Raw genomic sequence first — 22,999 nt, 5'->3', positions numbered from 1 at the left:
CCTTCCAACTCTGCAGTTCTGTGATGCTATGAATCGATGACACCAATGGAGCGTTTGGGGGTGGGATCCCCCATAAATCACCCGGTGCCTAACACATGATTATATTTGTGGCCAACAAATACTGAATTGGAGTGGAGATTCTGAAGCATTTTCCAACAAATAATTAGCAAAGTGATGTTTTCCCCAGAAGGCAGAAGAAACTCCATGACGGCAGCAGCCTGTGGGGTCCTTATAAATATGGAAACCTCAGTTATGAGGCACCACACAGTTTTTTTTGGCATGCAGTGGCAAAAACAGACAAGTTTTCTTCTTCTCTCTCCCTCCTTCCCCCAGTTGAACACTCTCATTTAGCAGCAGGCATGACAACACGGGCAAGCGAGTGCAGTGAGAAACTGCTGAAAAGAGCTAAGCTATCTCCTTAACATTTTTTCAAGGGATTAATTTCACCTGCCTTTCCTGTTTTCCTGGCACGCTCTCTTTCCCCCTTTATAAACTCAGCTGGGAAACTATTTCAAGTCCCCAGCTCGAGGGAACAAGTTGTTTAAGGTCCAGGCTTTTACTCCCTTCCCCCTGCTACTTTTGACAAGTCACAAAATTGTGAAGTTAGCAGAAAAGCGAGCTGGCAGACAGGGGGTGGGAGATGCTTTCATTCTTTGGAGGCAATGAACTGAGGAAAAAACGGCCATTGTAATGGTAAATTGCTCACAGAAGGGGAGAAAGGGCTGATAATCAATATAAAATAATAATAATGAAGCGCTGGTGTGCATTTGAGGAGCTTGCTACCTACCCAAAGCATTTAAATGTCTTTTTTTCCTTTTTATGCTGAAAAGCCACCGATTGGAAATATTAAGGGAAAGAATGAAGAGGTGAAAGGAAGGATCTTGCACGGAACCAATGTTTGCACGGGAAGAAATGCTTCGTTTTCAAAAAGCTGCATCCAAAAAGTTGGAAGTTCTGAGATAGAAATGATGGGCAAATTGAGCTCCGCCTTCTGGACTTCTGCTGAGAAGGAAAACATAACCTCCTGGCAATCCTAGCAGCCTGCGATCCTGTAGACTATGAGACAATTCATCATGGACGTGAGGGATTTTAATCTTCTACTCTCTCCTCCTCCTCCTCCTCCCCAGACTCTTCCAGTCCCTGCTTTTGGCTTCAGTGAGTGCTTGAGAATATAAACATGAGGATGCTGGACAATATAAACAGGACTATTATTTCTTCTTCGGAAGCAAACTTAACCCATAAAGGAAGATACATTTATTTGGAGGTTTTGCTACAAGGAGGTCCTCCATGGGGATTTACTTTGAAAGGTGGACTGGAGCATGGGGAACCATTAATCATCTCCAAGGTAACCTTGTTTACTTGAATTAAAGATGTGTTCAGCTGCAGATTGGGCCAAAATCCTGGTTAAAATGTAATCCAGGTGGAGAGTGGTTTTTTGGTGTGTTTTTTTTAAGTCCAGGAATGTGCTTGCTCTGAACTCTTTGATTCACTGAGTGGTTAATTCAGTACTTTGGTATACTGTGAAGCGAAAGGACATTTGGCGCAAAACACAGGGAACTTCTTTTGCACATACCCCATGAAAATAAATGGGAATTGTGCAAAAATTGTGTTCCAAAGGGGCTTGCGCAGAAGAGGATACATCCTGCACTTAAATTACTTTTCTGTATTCAAGGGGAAATCTCTCATAACGCTAACCTAATTTACAATTAAAATAAGCTGGCATACTTGGACTTAAACGATTTAGTCTACTTCATGTCAAAGAGATCAAACTGGCTTAAATCAATGAAGTTCGGTTTAGCAGATCAAGCAGCATGCATTGGTCTTGAGAGAAAGAGAAAGAAGAAACTTTATTTGTTATTAGTGTTTTGGTTCTTGGTTTTTAAATTCAGGTAGCTGGTTTGTGTGCAATGTTAGCTGTAACTACAGGATGTTGCTGTGCTGTTGGCTCTAGAGAAAGTAACAGAGGGAAGCCTTGAAGTGGACTCTTTAATCAATAATGTGCAATCTGTGGGGTTTCACTGAATTCTTTTTCAAGCAGTGCAAGAGCTCTTTGGGAGACAACAAACAAGTATAATCTTACAGACAAAAGTTGTTCCAAGAAACTAATGATGTAAGGGCAAGGAAGCAGAGTCAAGTGTGGCAGAACTGGTTTTGGGAAGGAGGCAGGAGGGCTGTGACAGAATGCATTGACGCTGAAAGTTGAGATAAAGAGGACTCACAATCCTCAGTCCACTCCTGATCTCCTCATTCTATTTGAAATTTAAGCAAAACCCTCTCCTGGGAGAACAATATGAAATGCAAGCCATTTAGCACTGAGAGGCAAAACAACGTATTCCACCTCTTTCGGCTTAGAGGGAAGAGTGTTTTGTTGTATAATAAGTGTAATATGCACAGCTCATAGTTTTTAAACAACAACAAGAGGGATGGGTGGTGCTTACTGTTGAAATTTAATGAGTCTATGGGACTTGGTTTCTACAACAACCAACTCCCTTAATGTCAAACATGCCTGGGGTGTGCATGATACCACTGGGAGCTCAGTCTCTCTGTTTCTGTTCCTGTTCCTTAAAACGTCTGAGCAAAATTGGTACTTCTGTTTGTCTCTTTAAAAGTTACTTATTGAAAGCGGTTGTGATTGTGGCATTGTATTTACGTGCTTGTAGGGTCCGAGCTTCCTGACTCAATGTTTTGAGTTTGCACTTACAGTAAATGGAATCCACAGCTAGAACAGATTTGTAAACCAACTTCAAAGCATTATTTCAGATCCTGGTTGCTACCCCCTGCCCCCAATAAATCTCTGGTTTGTAAGCAGGTTTGGGTATGAACGTCGAAACAAATAATGATTTAGCTAGCCCATGGTTTCATGTTAAGACCAATAACTGAATTCTTATTTAGGGCCTCAATAGAGGCCCGGTGTCCAAATTGCTTCCTCCGGATATGAACCCATTATCTGCCAGGGACTGGCTGGATGACACCAGCTGGGGAACTGCCAAGGGAAACCCCAGAGGAGGAAAGCTGAGAGCTTAGGGGTTGGTGATGGGACACCAAGAAGAGGTCAGGGGGAGGAGAGTGGGAGGAGATGCTGGATGCCAAAGGGGCAACAGGGTTTAGTGAGCAGGAAGAGCCTGTGACAGGGAGCAGTTCAGACTCTAAGGCTGAAACAGAGGAGGGAGGTCAATGGAATATTGAAGAATCCAGAAAGTTTCCCTCTCCTGGTCTCCAAGAACACACAGAAGAATGAGGATGACAGAACAGAAACCAGAGGTGCGCAGATGCAGTTTGCGACTGCTTGGGAAACATCTGGGAGAGGAGGAACTTTAGAGAGGGTAGAAGATGGGGACCATCAGTCCAGGCAACTGCTCCATAGGGCAAGACCTGCTGAGAATGTTGCTTGTTGCCTTAAATAAAAAGTTAACTTCACTGACAACTGGCTCTGCTTCTTCGGCTGACCAGCATCTGACGCCAGATTACCCTAGACCAGTTTCCTCAAGCTTAGTGTCCTTCAGGTGTTTTGGAGCACAATTCCCATTGTTCATATCAAGTCCGGGCTGATAGGAGTTGTATTACATAACAACTGGAGGGCAAAGGTTGGGGAACGCTGCCACAGATCAACAGTTTCCCAGTTTCCTACCTTCTGGGAACCTTCTTCACATTGGTTTATCTGATGAGGACCCTTGTGTGCTGTAAAGGATTCTCTAAAGTAAGGGTAGCAAGTGTGAACCCCAACTCCCACCAGCCTTAGCTAATAGGGCACGTGGTCAGGGATGATGGGAGTTGTAGTCCGGCAACATCTGGAGGGTCCACGCCGGCTCTATTGAATGGTAGGAACAGCAAGAGGGCACCAGAACTCACCTAAGGCTTTGTGTTGCAGTAATAATAATAATAATAAATTTTATTTATATCCCGCCCTCCCCAGCCGAAGCCGGGCTCAGGGCGCCTAACAACAATAAAACAGTACAAAAGTACAGCACAAACAAAACTCTAAAATCATTCATTATAAAATTAATTAATTCAAGCCACTGGCAACCATTGGGCCAGAGCTCCACGAAGATTGCCGAGGGAGGGAGTCAGGCTGTGCCCTGGCCAAAGGCCTGGTGGAACAGCTCTGTCTTGCAGGCCCTGCAGAAAGATGTCAAGTCCCACAGGGCCCTAGTCTCTCGCGACAGAGCATTCCACCAGATTGGAGCCACGGCCGAAAAAGCCCTGGCTCTAGTTGAGGCCAGCCTAACTTCTCTGTGGCCTGGGACCTTCAAGATGTTTTTATTTGAAGACCGCAAGTTTCTCTGTGGGGCATACCAGGAGAGGCGGTCCCGTAGGTAGTAATGGGCAGGCTGTCTTTCAGAGAAGCTTGCCTGCTTTGATTGATCTTCTCATGACACAACCTGTAGAAACTTCTCAAGGAATCCCAGGATTGACCATCTGAAAACCGCAGCCCTTGGTCTTCTTGATCTCTTCTAGGTTGGGTACAGTAGCACACGCTCCTTGTGGAACTAAGCCTTAGCAGCTTTTGAGCTGGAACTGTGTGTAGTTTTCTGTGCAGCCCCAGTTTCAATTTTCACCTGGCTTGACCTTCTCCCACACAGTTGCAGCACAGTCCTTGCCAAAGCTGCGTCTCTCTGTGTTTTAGGATTGTGCCTGGTAGCAGACATTTAATGACCATATTGTCGGAGCCTGCGTTCGACCAAGCGACTCCTCCAGAATCTCCCTCCGACGTGATTAAAGACCTGAGCCTTTGATAAGGCTCCAAGCACGTTCCCATTATGCAGAGTTTAAAAGCAGCAGAAGTGACAAGATTTGTGAGCTACATCACTAAGATATTATTTCTAGCTACGCAGACAGAAAAGCAACAAACATGCTCTCTCTGTGAAAGCAGAGAGCAACTGGAACAAAGGAACAGGAAACATCACATCCGTCTCATGTCTACCGTGAGACTTCCAACAGTATGGAATCTCTGGAATGTAAACAGAGTCTTGTGACTCCAAGCACTGCACAGTGGCAACACCCCGGAACCAACACATATAGCTCCAATATTTCTACAGGTGTTTGTTTTGTTATATAGTAGCAAGTGGAACAGTTGCTCAATGTTTAGAGAATCTCCTGCTCACTAAGATCCATTTATCTGCTCATTCAGTGGTTACGGCTCAGGCGTTTTGGAACAGCTTAACATGCCACAGGGCTTCTCTGAAATGCCCTTTCTAATTTTAAATTCAACAGCCACATATTTAACAAGAGAGCAAATTCTTGTCCTAGGAACAGAGACCTCAACTGCATTCTTGCCTGGGTAGCAGCAATATGGGAATGCTGTTACCTGCTGTGCCATTGCCCATTCATCTCCTTAAACTCATAAGCATCCAGCTACTTTTGTAGCTGCTAGAAGCAAGCAAAGAAGAGTAAAATATTTTCCTGCCAGTAGGGTAATAGCAAGTGATAAAACTTGCTATGGCTATCGGTCTTCGGGTGCCAGGTGGAGACATTCCTACTCACCCTGCCTGACATTTCGCTCTCAACTGGTGTTCGTCTTTTAGCTGGGTGGGGTGAAATGTGTCCTTTTTATGTTATTGCGGGATGAGCACTTTCCCATAATAATGCCCTCTTATCTTATGTATTTGGTAATGTATGCTTAAAACACACACACAAAAAAAAAACATGACAACAGCCTGTTCGCTGCTTTGAGACAACTTTTTCTGTGGTAAGCACTAAGCAGCAAATAAACTTATTAAAAAACAACAACCCTAAAACTGTAATATTAGTAAAATATATGTTGGAGGGAGCCTGAAGTATAATCCCAAATATTAGCTAGAATGTTTTTAAATTTAGGGTTGCTATATTTAAAAAAGTAAAATTCCTGACACCCACAAAGTTGTTCAGCTTTTTCTAGGAAGACCCCAAAATTGTTCAGTTTTTTTAAAGGAAACCTAACCCCAAATTAGTGATTTTAAGCTTTTTGAGTTGTTTCTGCTCCTTTTTCTACCGCATTGCCATGCATCTGGGTTTTTTTCCTGATAAAATCCCCCCGATGCCATTTTTACACCCGAAAACCAGGACACGTCAGGAATATTCCTGACGTATGGCAAGCCTATATTTATTTATTTTTGCAGTACATGATTGACTTAGGGCTGGAGCTACACATACTCTGTATGTTTACATTACAAAACGCAAGCCAAGCTGAAATCTGTGCACTGCCAAAGGGATTTAAAAAAGAGGCTAAATTCTTTGACCTGGTAAACTTTGCATATTGCTCATTTTGTGTTCTCCTAGTCACGGAGGGGCAAGGCAGTGTGCTGGCTACTGAAACATTGCCCCTTAAACTAGGGTTACCAGATGTCCCTGTTTCCTGGGGACAGTCCCCGGATTTGCGAATAGGTCCCCGGACAAATTCCATCCCCGTAATGTCCCCGGATTTCATCTAATGTCCCCGGGAAATGCAGCAGCGGCAGTCTTTCGGCAGCCCAGAGCAGTTGGCTCTAGCTGGCTTCAGGAGCTGCTCGGAAGTCCCCATGTGATGGTGGTGCAGGGGCTCAAAGGTGCAGCTTCCGGGCTGCCTCCACCTTCCCTGACCCCAGCAACTAAGCTGTGAAGGGAGGCTTCAGCTGCCTATCAGAGCTTGCATGCAAGCAGGAGGGGGGAGGGATCTCTCAGTTAGGCAACGGGAAGCCTCCCTTCACAGCTGAGGGATCCCCTTCCCCTCCTGCTTGCACATAAGTAGGAATGGGATTGGGGCTGCTCCGATGGGAAGGGAGGCATCGCGCTACCCGAGCCTTGCCGCTGCTGCCGCTCTCGGCCCTTCTCCGTCTTCCATGCCTGACCCACCGCACACCGCTTCCCCATCACCACCACCAAAGAACCAACAACTCAGGGGCTGCCCAGGCTCATGGAGAAAGGAGATAGAAGCCTCGGAGGAAGGGGAAACGTGGCGGTTGAGGTCAAGGCGGCGGCCGCGCCTCCGCCACCGCCATCGCTGCAGCATCAACGTCCTAAACGTGTAGTATGTATATATGTATGTATGTATGTATGTATGTATTTAAAGTGTCCCCAGATTCATTGAAAAAAATCTGGTAACCTTACCTTAAAGGGTGGCGCTGTGGGTTAAACCACAGAGCCTAGGACTTGCCAATCAGAAAGTCGGTGGTTCGAATCCCCACGACGGGGTGAGCTCCCGTTCCTCGGTCCCTTCTCCTGCCAACCTAGCAGTTCGAAAGCACATCAAAGTGCAAATAGATAAATAGGTACTGCTCCAGCAGGAAGGTAAACGGCGTTTCCGTGTGCTGCTCTGGTTTGCCAGAAGCAGCTTAGTCATGCTGGCCCCATGACCTGGAAGCTGTACACCGGCTTCCTCGGCCAATAAAGCAAGATGAACCCCAGAGTCGGCCACGACTGGACCTAATGGTAAGGGGTTCCTTTACCCTTTACCTTTAACCTTACCTTAAACCCCCTTAACTATGGGTTCTCCCCCCATAGCCATCCTTCTGCTGAGTGGATTCCATTACCATCACCACATGGAAAATATTCCACTTCAGGTTTCTGCGGCAGGTGAAACTTTCCCCCCAGCTTTGGGGGAAGGGAGGAGGGTGTTGGACTGGGCATTTGTATTGAATGCCTGTCTCTGCTGCTGCTTTTAATTGTAAATTAATAAGGATTTTCTTTTAATCTCATTGTTTAATTTTGGTTTAGACGGTATATTCTTCCGCCTAGGGTGGATTACATCCTTCAGAACAGAAAGGAATTGAGCCACCACATCAGCTCCTTATGAGGGCTAAGCCTATGTACACATCAGCTTATACTGTTTTATAAAATTTACAGGGCTCTAAAAACATTTTTTGTTTTGTGATTGAAGAGAGGCACAGTATTAAAGAAACAGCTTTAGTGGCCTGCGTTCTCACAGCGATGTATGAATTTGTTGGCATTTTGCGAAACGGCAAGAACCACCTTGAAGACAGTGGAGCCTCATTTGGTCTGAGGCGCCAGCGTCCCCTTACTTTTAGGGACAAGCCAGGATCCTGGGAACCACTCATGAGAAAGGATTTGCCTTCCTGAATCAGATCAGATGGCCACAATTTGGACTCCCAAGCGGATGTCTTCATGCTCTGCTTGTGATCTTCTCAGGGGATCCACCACTCATTTGGTGGATGTTCTTAACACATGGTAATCTCAGGAATATAATATAATTCCCATCATCCCGGACCATTGGCTATGCTGACTGGGGCTGATGACAGTTGGCAGTCCAATAATAACTGGAGGTCACCAAGTTGAGGAAGGTTGTATCTTTCTACTGTGGCCCATAACCATTGATAGAGGATAAATCTAATTCTTTTAGCCTGTCTTCTGGCAATGAAAGCATGAGCTAACCATGTACTGCACAAAGAAATATTTCTTTTTGTCTGAACTTGTTGCTGATTTATTGGATGAACACGAGTCCTCGTGTTTGTGAGAGAGGGGGAAATTCTCTTTAAAAGCTCTGTAGGTACTTTTGTAAATTTTCCACCCTTTTCAGTCTCATTTGTCTTTTCCCTCTGCTAAAGCACCCCAGGGTTCCCCTTTTTTGGCTTTTCTTGTTTAGATATGCAGAAGGTGCAAAAGCAGGTAAAGAATGCTACCTGGAGAGGGAGAGAGAGAATAATTGCAAAATGGATACTACCAACAGAAAAATGGGAAATTAAACTGGACAAAAAGCAAAGTGGAGTTTCTTTGTCCCCTAAATCCTATACATGCCCAGTAGAGGAACACTCAAAATTCCCAGTTGCTCCCAGAGGATAATGCTGATGGTATCCCACCTTGTGCAAGCTCTTGGGTAAAAGATATCTTATCTTTTCTTAGATCAATAGGTTGTGGGCAGTTAAAAGGACTCTTTTGTTACCCATATCTATTCGGCTGTCAATCCTCCTTTAGCACAAAAGGCTCCTGTTTCGTTCTGTTGCACACACTGGTTGATCGTGTTTGGGCTGAGGTGTGAGAAGCTGCTCTTTGGAGTTGAAGCCTAAACAGCTGGTGTTTTCAGGCAGGGAGCATGGGCCAGTGGCGTAGCGTGGGGGGTGCAGGGGGGGCCAGCCGCACTGGGCGCAACATCTGAGGGGGCGCACTCGCCGCCTCCGGAGTCTCCGAAGAGCCTCGGGCGCAGGCTGTAGCAAGAAGCCGAAGCTGAAGAGCCCGCTGAGCGCCGCGCCCAGGCAGAGCGCGCCGGGAGGCACCACCACCAGGGCCCGGCGGCAGCCGCAGCACCTCGCCACCATTCCGCCGCCAGACTTGCTCACACAGGCACGGCCGCCCGCCGCCGACGCTGCTGCCTCTGGCGGCGGACACGTGGAGAGAAACAGCGGCAGCTGAGCGGGAGACTCTCCCTTTCTCACTGCAACGCTCCGGGGAGGGTTGGGGGGCGAAGCCGCTGGGTATTTGCGCCCCAAATTGGGGCGACCGCAAAAAGCCACCCTGCCAGCAGCAAGCTTCAAGGTCAAAGGCTCCCTTCGAGGAAGCTGCGATCCTCTTTCCAATTAAGTCCCCCCCCACCCCAGCTCAGTTCAGTGGGAGGTGGATTTCCCGGGTCTCTTGTCCCTTAGAGGGCGCCTCTCATCATCCCGCCATTCTGAGAGCAGGGAGGGCGCCTCTCAGGAGACTTTCCCCCACATTTGCTTTCCCGGTCAGGAAAGCGCGCGCGGCCCCGGCTGGATCTGCAACTCTTCTGGTGAGCGAGGTTTAAACCAGAGGCAGGCGCTCCTTCTTGGACGGATGCCTGGAAGAAAAAGACCCCACGGTCTCTTCCTTTCCTTCCCCTGCAGAGACCAGCCACGTCCCTCAGCCGAGGCCGCCTTGCTTCTCAAAAGAGCCGGTCTACTACAGTTCGTGGCTGCATGGGAGAGCGCTGCTTTCCTTGCAAAAGGCCCCCAGGTTGAGTCGCCGGCACCTCCAGCTATGAGAGGATGGGAGCAGTGGCATAGCATGGGGGGTGCAGGGGGGGTCGGCCGCACCTGGCGCAACATCTGGGGGTTAGGGTTAGGGGGCGCAAATCCATGGGTTAGGGGGCGCAAATTACTTGCCTTGCCCCGGGTGCTGACAACCCACACTACGCCACTGGCATGGGCTACTGAGTGAGTGCAGCACAGACAGTCAATCTGCAGTGGTTTATGGGACAGTGTCCTGCCACAGTCATGTAGCCAGGTGCACAAGAGAATAATGTTGCTTCTGCAGCTTTAAGAGGATTGCCATTGGTCAAATGTAAATATAATAGGGTAAGAACGATGGGTAACCGAATGCATCCTGATTATTGGAGCACCTAAGTCTGTCATTGACACAGTACACAATTTCCTTTTGGTTCTCATAGTTCAAGTACAAGATTTCTTGAAGCCCTGAGAAAGGCAATCAGTTTGGTAATTAATTTTAATTCTGAAGTCTAAATCCTGATGTCAAATTACACTCCAAATTTCTTCAGGTTAAAAATTACTCATAGTTACTCAGTGGCTCTACAGACATATGGCTCAATCTGGGCTGCTATTATTGCGCTTAGTTCCCACTGAAATCAATGGGTCTCGAGTCATGACTAACTTTCCTCCTTGGTTTCACTGAGAACTATATGTGGGTCCTGAGCGGATTCACAGCATGCATTTAAAACACACTCAATGCACATTTAAACCTCATGACTTTCCCCAGAGTCCTGGGAACTGCGGTTTCTTCAGGGATGCTGTGGATTGTAGCTCTGTGAGGAGGAAACTACCTTTCCCAAGATCCTTTGCGGGGGGAGGTGTAATGTGCTTTAAATGTACTGTACGTTGGATGGGCTTTGAGAGTATGGTGTGGATTTGCCCATGGAAGTAAGAAATATTGGATAAAGCGTTGGAGTGTAAGAACTGCTGATAAGGACATTGCTATTCAGCATGATTGAAAATTCAGTATGAAACAGGCTGCAGGGTACATTTCAAAGTGTTGGCTTGGAAATAAGCTTCAAAATCCCATTAAGAAATAACAGGATTTATGTACATTCCTCCTGCCTCCTTAGCTTCTCCCCCTGGAAACATGTAGCATTGGGCTGGTGCCATTGCCAGGCCAATGCAGTCATTTCACTCCTACAATCCTTCCTTGGTGATCAACTGGCCTGAAATCCAATTCCAACTTCCAGTGGCGAGAGAGACTTTTCTTCCCATGGAATCAACTTCTATGTATTCTCTTCTGTGTATTCTCTTGTCCATCTCTCTCTCTGTGTCTATTTTTGTGGGGTTCTGTTGGTGTTGTTTAGTTGTGTCCCCATGGACCAGAGCACGCCAGGCACTCCTGTCTTCCACTGCCTCCCGCAGTTTGGTCAAACTCATGCTGGTAGCTTCGAGAACACTAACCAACCATCTCGTCCTCTGTCGTCCCCTTCTCCTTGTGCCCTCCATCTTTCCCAACATCAGGGTCTTTTCCAAGGAGTCTTCTCTTCTCATGAGGTGGCCAAAGTATTGGAGCCTCAGCTTCAGGATCTGTCCTTCCAGTGAGCACTCAGGGCTGATTTCCTTCAGAATGGATAGGTTTGATCTTCTTGCAGTCCTTGGGACTCTCAAGAGTCTCCTCCAGCACCAGAATTCAAAAGCATCAATTCTTTGGCGATCAGCCTTCTTTATAGTCCAGCTCTCACTTCCATGCATCACTACTGGGAAAGCCATAGCTTTAACTATACGGACCTTTGTTGGCAGGGTTCTGTAAGCCTTCAAAAACCTCCCAAACTTGTTTGACCAGAAATCAAAGTGAGGCAAAGTAAGCCAGTGTGCAAGCTGTGGACGGCAGAGCCTGTTTTAAAAATTATCTGTTTTCAAGCTTAGATCATAAAGGCCACCCATTCCACCAGAGGTAAATTAGGGGGAGTGTGACCTGTTTGGTTGCACTGGCATGAAGCCTCGGGGTTGCTGCAACTATATTGCCAAATGGAAGACGAGAGGCGGAGGGACCCCAAATTTTGGCATCACTGACATTTGAGACCTCAAGGCCCACCCATCGGTTCCACCAAATGTCCATATAGTTTTACAATATATTTTCACACGTCTTCCATAGCTCAGTCTGGTAGAGCATGAGGCACTTAATTTCAGGGTTGTGAGTTTGAGCCCTATGTTGGGCAAAAGATTCCTGCATTTTAGGGGGTTGGACTAAATTGCCCTCATGGTCCATTTTAACTCAACGATTCTAGGATTCTAAAAAAAAAAAACCACTTTCTGGAACCACTCAATAAATCCTACCGTGAGAATAGGCCCCAGGACTTAGAATTGTAGGTTTGGAAGGGATCTTGGAGATCTAGACAAACCCTTTCTCAATTCAAGGTCTTTAATGTGGGGTACAAGTACGATATCCCTGACATAGGGCTGTCTAGGCTTTGCTCAGGGCTTTTTTTCAGCCGGAACACAGTTCCAGCACCTCTAAGGTAAGAGCCATTGCCATTCTAAGAGAATGAGGGAGGTGTTCATGGTGAGTTCCAGTACCTCTTTTTCCAGAAAAATAGCACCAGCTCTGTTTAATATGCCCAGTGACGGTGAATCTAAAGCTGTCAGATGGCTCTTATTATGAAGTTTTTCCTGATGTTTACCTAAAATCTGCTTAGGCTTAGAGGCACCCAATGTTTCTCAAACCAAGTCTCATAGTAACTGAGAAATTAGCTGCTGGAATTTGGGCCAAGGTCTGGCACTGTTCCAGGAATGTATAAGAATAAGAATAAGAATATCTTTATTGTCATTGCCCCCTTTGGGGACAACAAAATTACTTGACTGCTCCATAAAAACACTAATTAAACAATACAATATAATACAGCAAGGGAGATTAGATGACTTTCAAAGTCCGGGCTTCCCATTCAGGGCCGAGATCGCTCTGGAGAAGAAGCTGTTCTTAAGACGACTCGTTCTTGTCTTCATCGACCTGTATCTCCGTCCCGACGGCAAGAGCTCGAAGAGACTGTATGTCTGGCAAGATGCTAGTCTCATCTCAAAAGAGGATGTAGTGTAGAAGCTTTACGGAGATGGAAGGGCAGGGGGAATGATCTTCATCTTTTCTAGATCCCACCACGTTTGTGTAATGCGTTTGCCGATGTTGAATGAATAGCACCCACTCATAAGAGATGCAGCTACTGACCTCCATATAAGGCGACAGCAAAAAGGTTAGGAGAATTAGTCATGTAGAGCGGACTGGTTTAATAGGTGTATCGTGGCACCCTTGGCACACAATCAATAATTAAGTAGTTGGCATGTATGCCTTGGTTAAATTGCTGCTGAGATGTGCCCCCGACCCCCTAGTTCAATGACTGCAAGACTTTTCGGGGGGGGGGGGAAATGCAAGCTTTCAAGTTACAGTGGTACCTCGCAAGACGAATGCCTCGCAAGACAAAAAACTCGCTAGACGAAAGGTTTTTTCGTCCGCGATTTGCCTCGCAAGACGAATTTCCCTATGGGCTTGCTTCGCAAGACGAAAACGTCTTGCGACTTTGTTAAGCCGTTTAAACCGTGCTTCGCAAGACGGAAAATTCGCTAGACGGCAAAAATTGCGGAACGAATTAATTTCGTCTTGCGGGGCACCACTGTACTGTGGAAATGTCTCATTCTAGGTCAGCTAAGAGGATTTTGCATTATTCCATATCCAGAATTAGCCTTTGGAGATACATGCTGCTAGAGAACTTAAAACAGAAGGTTACTTCAGTACCAGTGAAGTAGCTACGCCTTGGTCCAAAATGGGCATTTTGAAAGCTCATTTTGTGATGTGTGAATTCCTCCAGTGTTGGGAAATGCGTTAGTCAGGTTGAACTTTTGAGGAATTAATCCATGGGTAGGCAAACTAAGGCCCGGGGCCAGATCCAGCCCAATTGCCTTCTAAATCCGGCCCGTGGATGGTCCGGGAATCAGTGTGTTTTTACATGAGTAGAATGCGTCCTTTTATTTAAAATGCATCTCTGGGTTATTTGTGGGGCCTACCTGGTGTTTTCACATGAGTAGAATGTGTACTTTTATTTAAAAGGCATCTCTGGGTTATTTGTGGGGCATAGGTATTCGTTCATATATATTTCCCCCCAAAAGTATAGTCCGGCCCCCCACAAGGTCAGAGGGAGAGTGGCCCGGTCCCCTGTTGAAAAGGTTTGCTGACCCCTGATTTAAATCCAATCCTCAGCTGAACTATGTCTTGCTCAAAATACTTGAAAAACCTGGAAAAGAATTGAGGCATTAAACCAGATGGCCAGTGTATTCATGACCAAAGAAATACAGAAATAGTTACCAGTAGTTAGAAACAGAGTTTGCAAGGTGAATGTAGCATTAGTAACACACGTGTGCACAGCCCTGAATGGGATGGCGTGGACGGTAGATGAGATTGCAAGCATTTAAAGAGAATTTGCATGCCAAATCCAAGCTTTAAGCATGTGCAGTACCTCAAGGACTTCCTCTCCCCGTGTGAACTGATCCGAAACCTGTGACCATAATCTGAGGCCCTTATTTGCATGCCTCTTCCATGAGACATCTGGAGGGTGGCAACATGAGAATGGGCCTTTTCTGCAGTGGCTCCCCGTTTGTGGAACACTTGCCCCAGGGAGGCTCGCCTGGCACCTTCATTACTTATATTTAGGCGCCAAGCAAAAGCATTCCTCTTCAACCAGTCCTTTGGCTAATTAAACAATCTACAGTGGTACCTCGGGTTAAGAAAGTAATTCATTCTGGAGGTCCATTCTTAACCTGAAACTGTTCTTAACTTGAAGCACCACTTTAGCTAATGGGGCCTCCTGCTGCGCAATTTCTGTTCTCATCCTGAAGCAGAGTTCTTAACCCGAGGTACTATTTCTGGGTTAGCGGAGTCTGTAACCTGAAGCGTCTGTAACCTGAGGTACCACTGTATGGCCTTTTAAAGTGGTGTGTGTGTGTCTGTTATCGTTTTGGTTATGTTATGTATTTTTTGTGCTTTTACATTGTAAACTGCTCTGTGTTTGAATGAATGAAAGGCTGTATAGAAATTTAATAATAATAATAATAATAATAATAATAATAATAATAATAATTGTTCAACAAGTATCCAGACTGGCAGGCTAGACTACAGCTAAAAAGAACAGCATTGCCCTTGTTCAGGTACATACGGCAGAAGTTTTGTGACTACATTAGGAGTTTCTCTATTAAGGATGTTTTGCAAATCACAGCTTTGGCGGCTACGTTTTCAAGAATTTCTCAGTGAAAAGTGCAGTGAAAAGAAAAGTGCCATATTATGCTCAAGTTATCAAACAGGCAGGGAGCGGGGGCCGGAGGAGACTGCAGGGCTTTCCTTTTCACTCTGTCCAATTATACTGCGATAATACCCTTGCCAGCCCTGTCTATCACTTGCAAGCTCAGGTCAGAGAGAAACTCTGACCCGGGCAGCTGGGTGACAGAAACCAAACAATGATGAATTCGCTTTTGGGTTGATCTTGCATGAAGGGTCTCAGAGTTGCCCGTCAAGCAACTCTAAGAATAAGAGAGGTCCCTCCCCCCCCAAAAAAAATCCCTACCCCCGCTCCACACATTGGATGTGGGTGATTGAGAGTGATATATGAAAGGTTTTTTTTAAATGCAATCTTTCATTGTCAGACATGACTCCTCTATCTTTCTACCTGAGTTTCTTTCTGCTTGTTGCATTTTCATTTGTGTGTTAAGCATTGTAAAAACTTTGCATGCCTTTTAGAATCACAGAAGATAAGAAGATAAGCAACTGTACAGTCTTTAGAAGATGTCTGAAGGCAGACCTCTATACGAAAGTTTTTAATGTTTAATGTTTTATTATGTTTTTGTATATGCTGGAAACTGCCCAGAGTGGCTGGGGCAGCCAAGTTATATGGGCAAGGTACAAAACAACAACAACAAAACCTTACTGACTGAGTTTGCCCAAGAGCTTTGGAGCATAGATTACAATTGCTCTAGGAAGCATTTTTTCGGGAGCCTAGTATTACTCATGCTAGCCAGCTTCAGTCAGTGTAGGGCTAGCGCTACATGCACACGGGTTTGTAAGGAAATTAGCCCTGTTTCAGCTCTTAAAAAGGGGGCGGGTGTATCTTTGGGGACAATCAACAGTGATTTCAGGAGAGAGTTCTCCACCACTTCTAACGGAAGGACATTACTATATCCCCAAATCTCTGCACAGTACAATAATTCCAGGGCAACATTCTTTTGAAATACCTCAGCTGTGGGGGCAATTAAACTCCCCCCCCCCAATTCTGGAAAACCGCAAAAAAAGAGAGTGAATTGAGTGAAAGTATTTCAATTTAGCTGTGGGCCTTCAATTCTAAATGAATAGGCCCCTGCCATGGCTACCTATTTGGTATTGTATTTCTGCATTGTCTTAAATGGTTTTTATTGCATTCCGAGACGGTACAGTGGGATCCGGTTTGGCTCAGGACAAGCCAAGTTCCCCATCCACTCCCTGGGGTTTTCTGAGCTTCACCAGGAGAACAATTCTTCTTGCTCGCTAATTCTGAACTGCTTGAAATTCCTTCAATTCAGATTCACTTCTAAGGGCACAATCATGTCTTCCAGTCTGTGCTGCTAACCTCAGAGACTGAGGCAAACTGTGGGGACATGTCACACCTAACTAACACTGACAGCGTTGAGGTTAGCTCAGGACAAGGGCATCGTGGCTGTAACTTTTCCTTGTTCCGCCTTGGCTCAGCGCTTCTCTTTCCCACCCCGCCCTCGCCACATGAGAGGCACCATCACAATTGGAATAGTATGTGAAGGGAGAATTGCAAGCTTTCCTTTCCATACCAGGATTTGTGCGCGAGTGTGCTAATGAGGCGAGTCAGCTATCTCAGACCATTAAAATTGCACATGGGTGCAGCAAAAATGCACAAGCTATTCAGCAAGAACAAGGTTGTTTTTTTGATAACCACATGTGTTCTCATAAACAGTTCAGCTATTTAAAGTGCATGGCATCTGACCGGGGAGGGTGTGGAGGGGTGGAGGGGAAAAAAGTGTATTTAAGAGGGGAAATGTACGTTCATTGCTCCTCCTAAGCAGGTCATATATGTGTGGTTGGTTTTGGGATTTATTATGATGGTGATGATGTCATTTGTTGGTCCTGGAAGCAGGATTTTAAGGATTAATCTACTGGAAGTCCTGGCATTGTCACGCGATGCATATAAAACCAATGAACCTGATACTTTACATGAGGGCATGGAGACTCCTTTGCCACAATTTCTGGCACTGATTCTGCACTGCACATGGCAGCAGCCATGCTGACCCAGGAAAGTTCATAAGGAAGGCACAATGGTAATACTCATCGTTGCAGGTTTCTAGCATCTGGATAATTAGATTGAGACTGACCCAGAAACTCCAGCGGGTGCAGAAAGTTGCGGTGAGACTCCTCATGGGGTCCTCGCTGCGGGATCACATTCACCCGGTGCTATACCGGCTACACTGGCTCCCGGTGGAGTACAGGATCAGGTTTAAGGTGCTGGTTTTAACCTTTAAAGCCCTATACGGCCTAGGACCCTCGTACCTACAGGACTGCCTCTCCTGGTATGTCCCACAGAGGACCTTACGGTCTTCAAACAAAAACATCTTAGAGGTCCCGGGCCACAGAGAGGTTAGGCTGGCCTCAACCAGAGCCAGGGCTTTTTCGGCTGTGGCTCCGATCTGGTGGAACACTCTGTCACAAGAGACTAGGGCCCTGCGGGACTTGACATCTTTCCACAGGGCTTGCAAGACAGAGCTGTTCCACCAGGCCTTTGGCCAAGGCACAGTTTGACCCCCTCTTTTGGCAATCCTCACAGAACTCTAGCCCAATGGTTGCCATTAATCTGATTTGAACTGATATTATAATGAAATGATTTTAGAATGTTGTATCATTTTACTGTTGTTAGCCACTCTGAGCCCGGCTTCGGCTGGGGAGGGCGGGATATAAATAAAATTTTATTATTATTATTATTATTTATTAATGTCTCTGAAAAATTATATTGCTATGATGAAGGTCTTCAGCTCAGTGAGGGAGCACATACTTTGAATGCAGAAGCCCTCAGGTTTAGTCTGTTTTATCTCCAGGAAGGAATAAGAAATGCTCCATGCTTTATTCCCCACCCCCAAATAATTTTTTATTGAGTCTTTTTCATAATACAATGCAATAAAAAGCAGACTAACCTAAATGAAAACAAAGATTTTTATAAAGATTTAGAAGAAAAATTATTTGAATTTGTGGATCAGAAAATCATAATAATGGGTGACATGAATGGAGTGGTCTCGATGGAAATGGATAGGTTGAGATCAAGAGGAAAATTGAAAGAAGGGAAACTACCTAAGACTTTTTTTTCAATGGAAGTGAGAGCTGGACCATAAAGAAGGCCAATCGCCGAAGAATTGATGCTTTTGAATTTTGGTGCTGGAGGAGACTCTTGAGAGTCCCATGGACTGCAAGAAGATCAAACCTATCCATTCTGAAGGAAATCAGCCCTGGAAGGACAGATCGTGAAGCTGAGGCTCCAAGACTTTGGCCACCTCATGAGAAGAGAAGACTCCCTGGAAAAGACCCTGATGTTGGGAAAGAGGGAGGGCACAAGGAAGAGGGGGGGACAGAGGACGAGATGGTTGGACAGTGTTCTCGAAGCTACCAGCATGAGTTTGACCAAACTGCGGGAGGCAGTGGAAGACAGGAGTGCCTGGCGTGCTCTGGTCCATGGAGTCATGAAGAGTAGGACATGACTAAACAACTAAAACTTATATCCTACCCATCTGACTGGGTCTCCCCAGCCACTCTGGGCAACTTCCAACCAAATATCAAAAACAATACAGCATCAAATATTAAAAACTTCCCTAAACAGGGCCTCCTTCAGGTGTCTTTAAAAGTAAAAAAGTTGTTTATTACCTTGACATCTGCTGGGAGGGCGTTCCACAGGGCGGGCGCCACTACTGAGAAGGCCCTCTGCCTGGTTCCCTGTAACCTCACTTCTCGCAGCGAGGGAACCGCCAGAAGGCCCTCGGCGCTGGACCTCAGTGTCCGGGTAGAATGATGGGGGTGGAGACGCTCCTTCAGGTATACTGGACCGAGGCTGTTTAGGGCTTTAAAGGTCAGCACCAACACTTTGAATTGTGCTCTGAAACGTACTATGAGCCAGTGAAGATCTTTCAGGACTGGTGTTATATGGTCTCGGCAGCCACTCCCAGTCACCAGTCTAGCTGCTGCATTCTGGATTGATTGCAGTTTCTGAGTTACCTTCAAAGGTAGCTGCATGTAGAGCAAATTGCAGTAGTCTAATACAAAGTTAATTACCACCTTGCAGTAGTTTGCAATAATAATATAATAATAATTTATTATTTATACCCCGCCCATCTGGCTGGGTTTCCCCAGCCACTCTGGGCGGCTTCCAACTGAATATTAAAAACAATACAACACCAGACATTAAAAACTTCCCTAAAGAGGGCTGCCTTCAGTTGTCTTTTAAAAGTAAAATAGTTGTTTATTGCCTTGTCATCTGCTGGGAGGGCGTTTCACAGGGCAGGCACCACTACCCAGAAGGCCCTCTGCCTGGCTCCCTGTAACCTTACTTCTCGCAATGAGGGAACTGCCAGAAGGCCCTTGGTGCTGGATCTCAGTGTCTGGGCTGAACGATAGGGGTGGAGACGCTCCTTCAGGTATACAGGACTGAGGCCGTTTAGGGCTTTAAAGGTCAGCACCAATACAGAGTTGACTATCTACCTTGAGCGTTCCTTTGGCTGGGGAGTGCCTGTGATAGACGGCTGGGGCTGATCAGAGTTTTACAGTCCAAAGCATCCGGATGGTGCCAAATTAGAGAAGGCTGTGGTATACAGTGTTAGGGCGAGATGGGTCCATGGCCTGATTTGGGAGAAGGCCATTTCACTGGAGCTCTTTTTGTTATGTGAGCCATTATCTGGGCTCACGGTTGTAGGAAGAGACTAATAGTCATTGTGGGGAGGTGGAATGGGGAGAGGACCAAATAGTTTAGCAGCAGAACAAAAAATCATGCTTTCGTAAGGCTAGAACATTCTGTTACACTGAACTGTAATGAGCTTTCCATGTTAGTCTTATTATGGTTGTTCTGAAATCTGGGTTGAGGCATAGCAACAACTCCATAGCACAAATAATAAAGAAACAAAAGAAGTGAATAACAGGAATGCGCCAGCAGGATTGGGGGGGGGGGGAGCAACAACCCACATCAAATATATTAGCAAACCTTTTTCCAAGACTGAGACGAATCTCTGATGAAATGCATCTTTTCACCTTTGAGACACTCTGGTTTCCCTGGCAAATGCTTGTTTCCTGCCTACTAGACCTCAAAGAGGCCTTGGCCAACTTGATGTTTTTGGACTACAACTCCCATTAGTCAAAGCGGCGCACAAAAACCAGTTTGTGAGGATAGATTTGCACTGAAATGCTAAATAATGTTCACAAGGAGTAACCTATTATGATGCTATTGCTACAGAAATGTGGGGGGCTGAATTTAAGATAGGAAAAACAAGAAAGAGAGAGAGAGAGAGAGAGAGAGAGAGATATGGGCGGAGCTTTCCATCCCTTTTGAGAGTAAAAGGTAAAGGGACCCCTGACCATTAGGTCCAGTTGTGACCGACTCTGCGGTTGCGGCGCTCATCTCGCTTTATTGGCCGAGGGAGCTGGCGTACAGCTTCCAGGTCATGTGGCCAGCCTGACTATGCCGCTTCTGGAGAACCAGAGCAGTGCACGGAAACTCTGTTTATCTTCCCGCCAGAGCGGTAACTATATATCTACTTGCACTTTGACATGCTTTCAAACTGCTAGGTTGGCAGGAGCAGGAACCGAGCAACGGGAGCTCACCCTGTCAAGATGATTCGAACCACTGACCTTCAGATCAGCAAGTCCTAGGCTCTGTGGTTTAACCCACAGCGCCACCCGCGTCCCTTCTTTTGAGAGTAGAACCATTGAAATTCATGGACTTGTGGTTGAGCTCTCGTCTCACTAACCATGAGCTGCAGCTAAGAACAAACTTTGGCCAGAGCCCATGGTCAGAACTGGATCTACGGCACTGCGGCTGGTTCCCCAATATGCAGAATGGAAGGTGAGAGGCGAGGGGGCAGTTTTGCTGAATTTTGGCCTTCTACAGGGTACAGCTGAAATTTGAAAGACCAAGTTCTGCCACTGCCGTGGTTAGAAACTCCCCCCCCTATGCGGAGTTTATGTTCTGTGCTGCTGTGCACATAAGTGAAAATGCATAAAATGGGGAGCAGACTCTAAACTAAGGTTATCAGACGTCCTGGTTTCCCGGGGACAGTCCCCAGATTTACAGCTTTCCCAGCATTCACATGTACGTAGCACACAATAACTGTCCCTGGATTCATTGAAAAAAAATATGGTAACCTGTTATGTACTGAGCTGAATAGGATCCAAATTGCAGCAGTCTGATTGGTCCTAGAACAATAGGATCCAGAATGCGGCAGTCTGATTGGTCCTAGAACAATAGGATCCAGAATGCAGCAGTCTGATTGTATACTGTATCCAAAAATATCCATAACTAGCGGTGAAGCTCTGGTGGAGTCTGGAGGACATGTAGGGAAGCAGCTGCTGCTGCTGGCTTCTACTCCACATATCAGCTGTTAGGCGGGGAGGCTGAGCAGCCTAAATAAAGCCCCACTGTGCCTCCAGTCTCTTTAGGGCTTCATCCGCCCTCATTGACGTCCTCTTTGGGCTCTGGGAAGGGTCTACTCGCAAGCCACAAGGACTCTCCAGCTCTCCCCCGTGATTTCTGGGTTTGAATTGAATTATTTAGTTACATATGCTATCACACCTAAGTGGGTTTTGAATTACAGTGGTGCCTCGCAAGACGAAAAGAATCCGTTCCGCGAGTCTCTTCGTCTTGCGGTTTTTTCGTCTTGCGAAGCAAGCCCATTAGCGGCTTAGCGGCTTAGCGCATTAGCGGCTTAGCGGGCTTAGCGGATCAGCTGATAAGCGGTTTAGCGGCTTAGCGGATCAGCTGATAAGCGGCTTAGCGGATCAGCTGATAAGCGGCTTAGCGGATCAGCTGTTAAGCAGCTTAGCGGCTTAGGATCAGCTGATAAGCGGCTTAGCGGCTTGGGAAAAAGGGGGGGAGGGGAAAAAACCTGCAGGAACTCGCAAGACATTTTCGTCTTGCGAATGAAGCCCATAGGAAATTCGTTTTGCGAAGCACCTCCAAAATGGAAAACCCTTTCGTCTAGCAGGTTTTCCGTCTTGCGAGGCATTCGTCTTGCGGGGCACCACTGTATGGTGCTGGAGGAGACTCTTGAGAGTCCCATGGGCTGTTAGAAGATCATCCCTATCCATTCTGAAGGAGATCAGCCCTAAGTGCTCACTGGAAGGACAGATCGTGAAGCTGAGGCTCCAGTACTTTGGCCACCTCATGAGAAGACAAGACTCCCTGGAAAAGACCCTGATGTTGGGAAAGATGGAGGGCACAAGGAGAAGGGGACGACAGAGGATGAGATGGTTGGACAGTGTTCTCGAAGCTACCAGCCTGAGTTTGACCAAACTGTGGGAGGCAGTGGAAGACAGGAGGGCCTGGTGTGTCTGGTCCATGGGGTCACAAAGAGTCGGACACAACTAAACGACTAAACAACAACAACACCACCACCTATGTGGGGGGACGCCTGCTGCCGCTGCCAGTTCTAGGTTGTCTGTGAGATCAATATGGCAGAAGCACAGGACAGGCCAATGAATGTGCATTTACTCCAGATACACCACCTTCATTCTACTAGGAACTAAGCCAGGCATCTGTAAGCCTTGAATTGCTGCAGCCAAAGATGTGGGGGTGGCAGGCATCCAGTAGTTTTTGGAGGGCAGGGGTGATGGAGGGGTTGCCACACCAAGTAGTCATTAATGGAGCCAATTTGGTCCAAAGGTTGTGTTGGCTGTTGCCGGGCACCTAGAGAAAGCCACTTCTGGATCTAGTTTATGGAAAGCAGTAGCTCTGAATGTTATTATGAATGACAAGGCAGCCAGAGGAATAGCTGTCCCTGTTTCAAGATTACCATTGCCTCTCTCAGAGCATTCCTTCCCCGTGCTCCTCAAATGGCCTTATTCTGCATGGGCAAACAGCCTG

The 22,999-nt window shown here is 46.4% G+C and overlaps 1 protein-coding gene across 1 annotated transcript in view; it reads left to right on the top strand.

Annotated features, from left to right (window-relative positions):
• The first annotated feature begins 717 nt into the window (after positions 1-717).
• The window catches only part of SHROOM3 (shroom family member 3), a 219,931-nt gene continuing 197,649 nt past the window's right edge, over positions 718-22,999 (top strand). Inside the window, exon 1 of the mRNA XM_081206897.1 lies at positions 718-1,345. Coding sequence (XP_081063023.1) covers positions 1,178-1,345 — 168 coding nt within the window. The 5' untranslated portion in view covers positions 718-1,177. The remainder of the gene's footprint in view (positions 1,346-22,999) is intronic.

This window comes from Podarcis bocagei (genome assembly GCF_964188305.1).
Source record: "Podarcis bocagei genome assembly, chromosome: 9".
In the NCBI taxonomy this organism is placed as follows: Eukaryota; Metazoa; Chordata; class Lepidosauria; order Squamata; family Lacertidae; genus Podarcis; species Podarcis bocagei.
The sequence above is the reverse complement of the archived record's forward strand: the minus strand, read 5'-3'. Positions and strand labels throughout refer to the sequence as shown.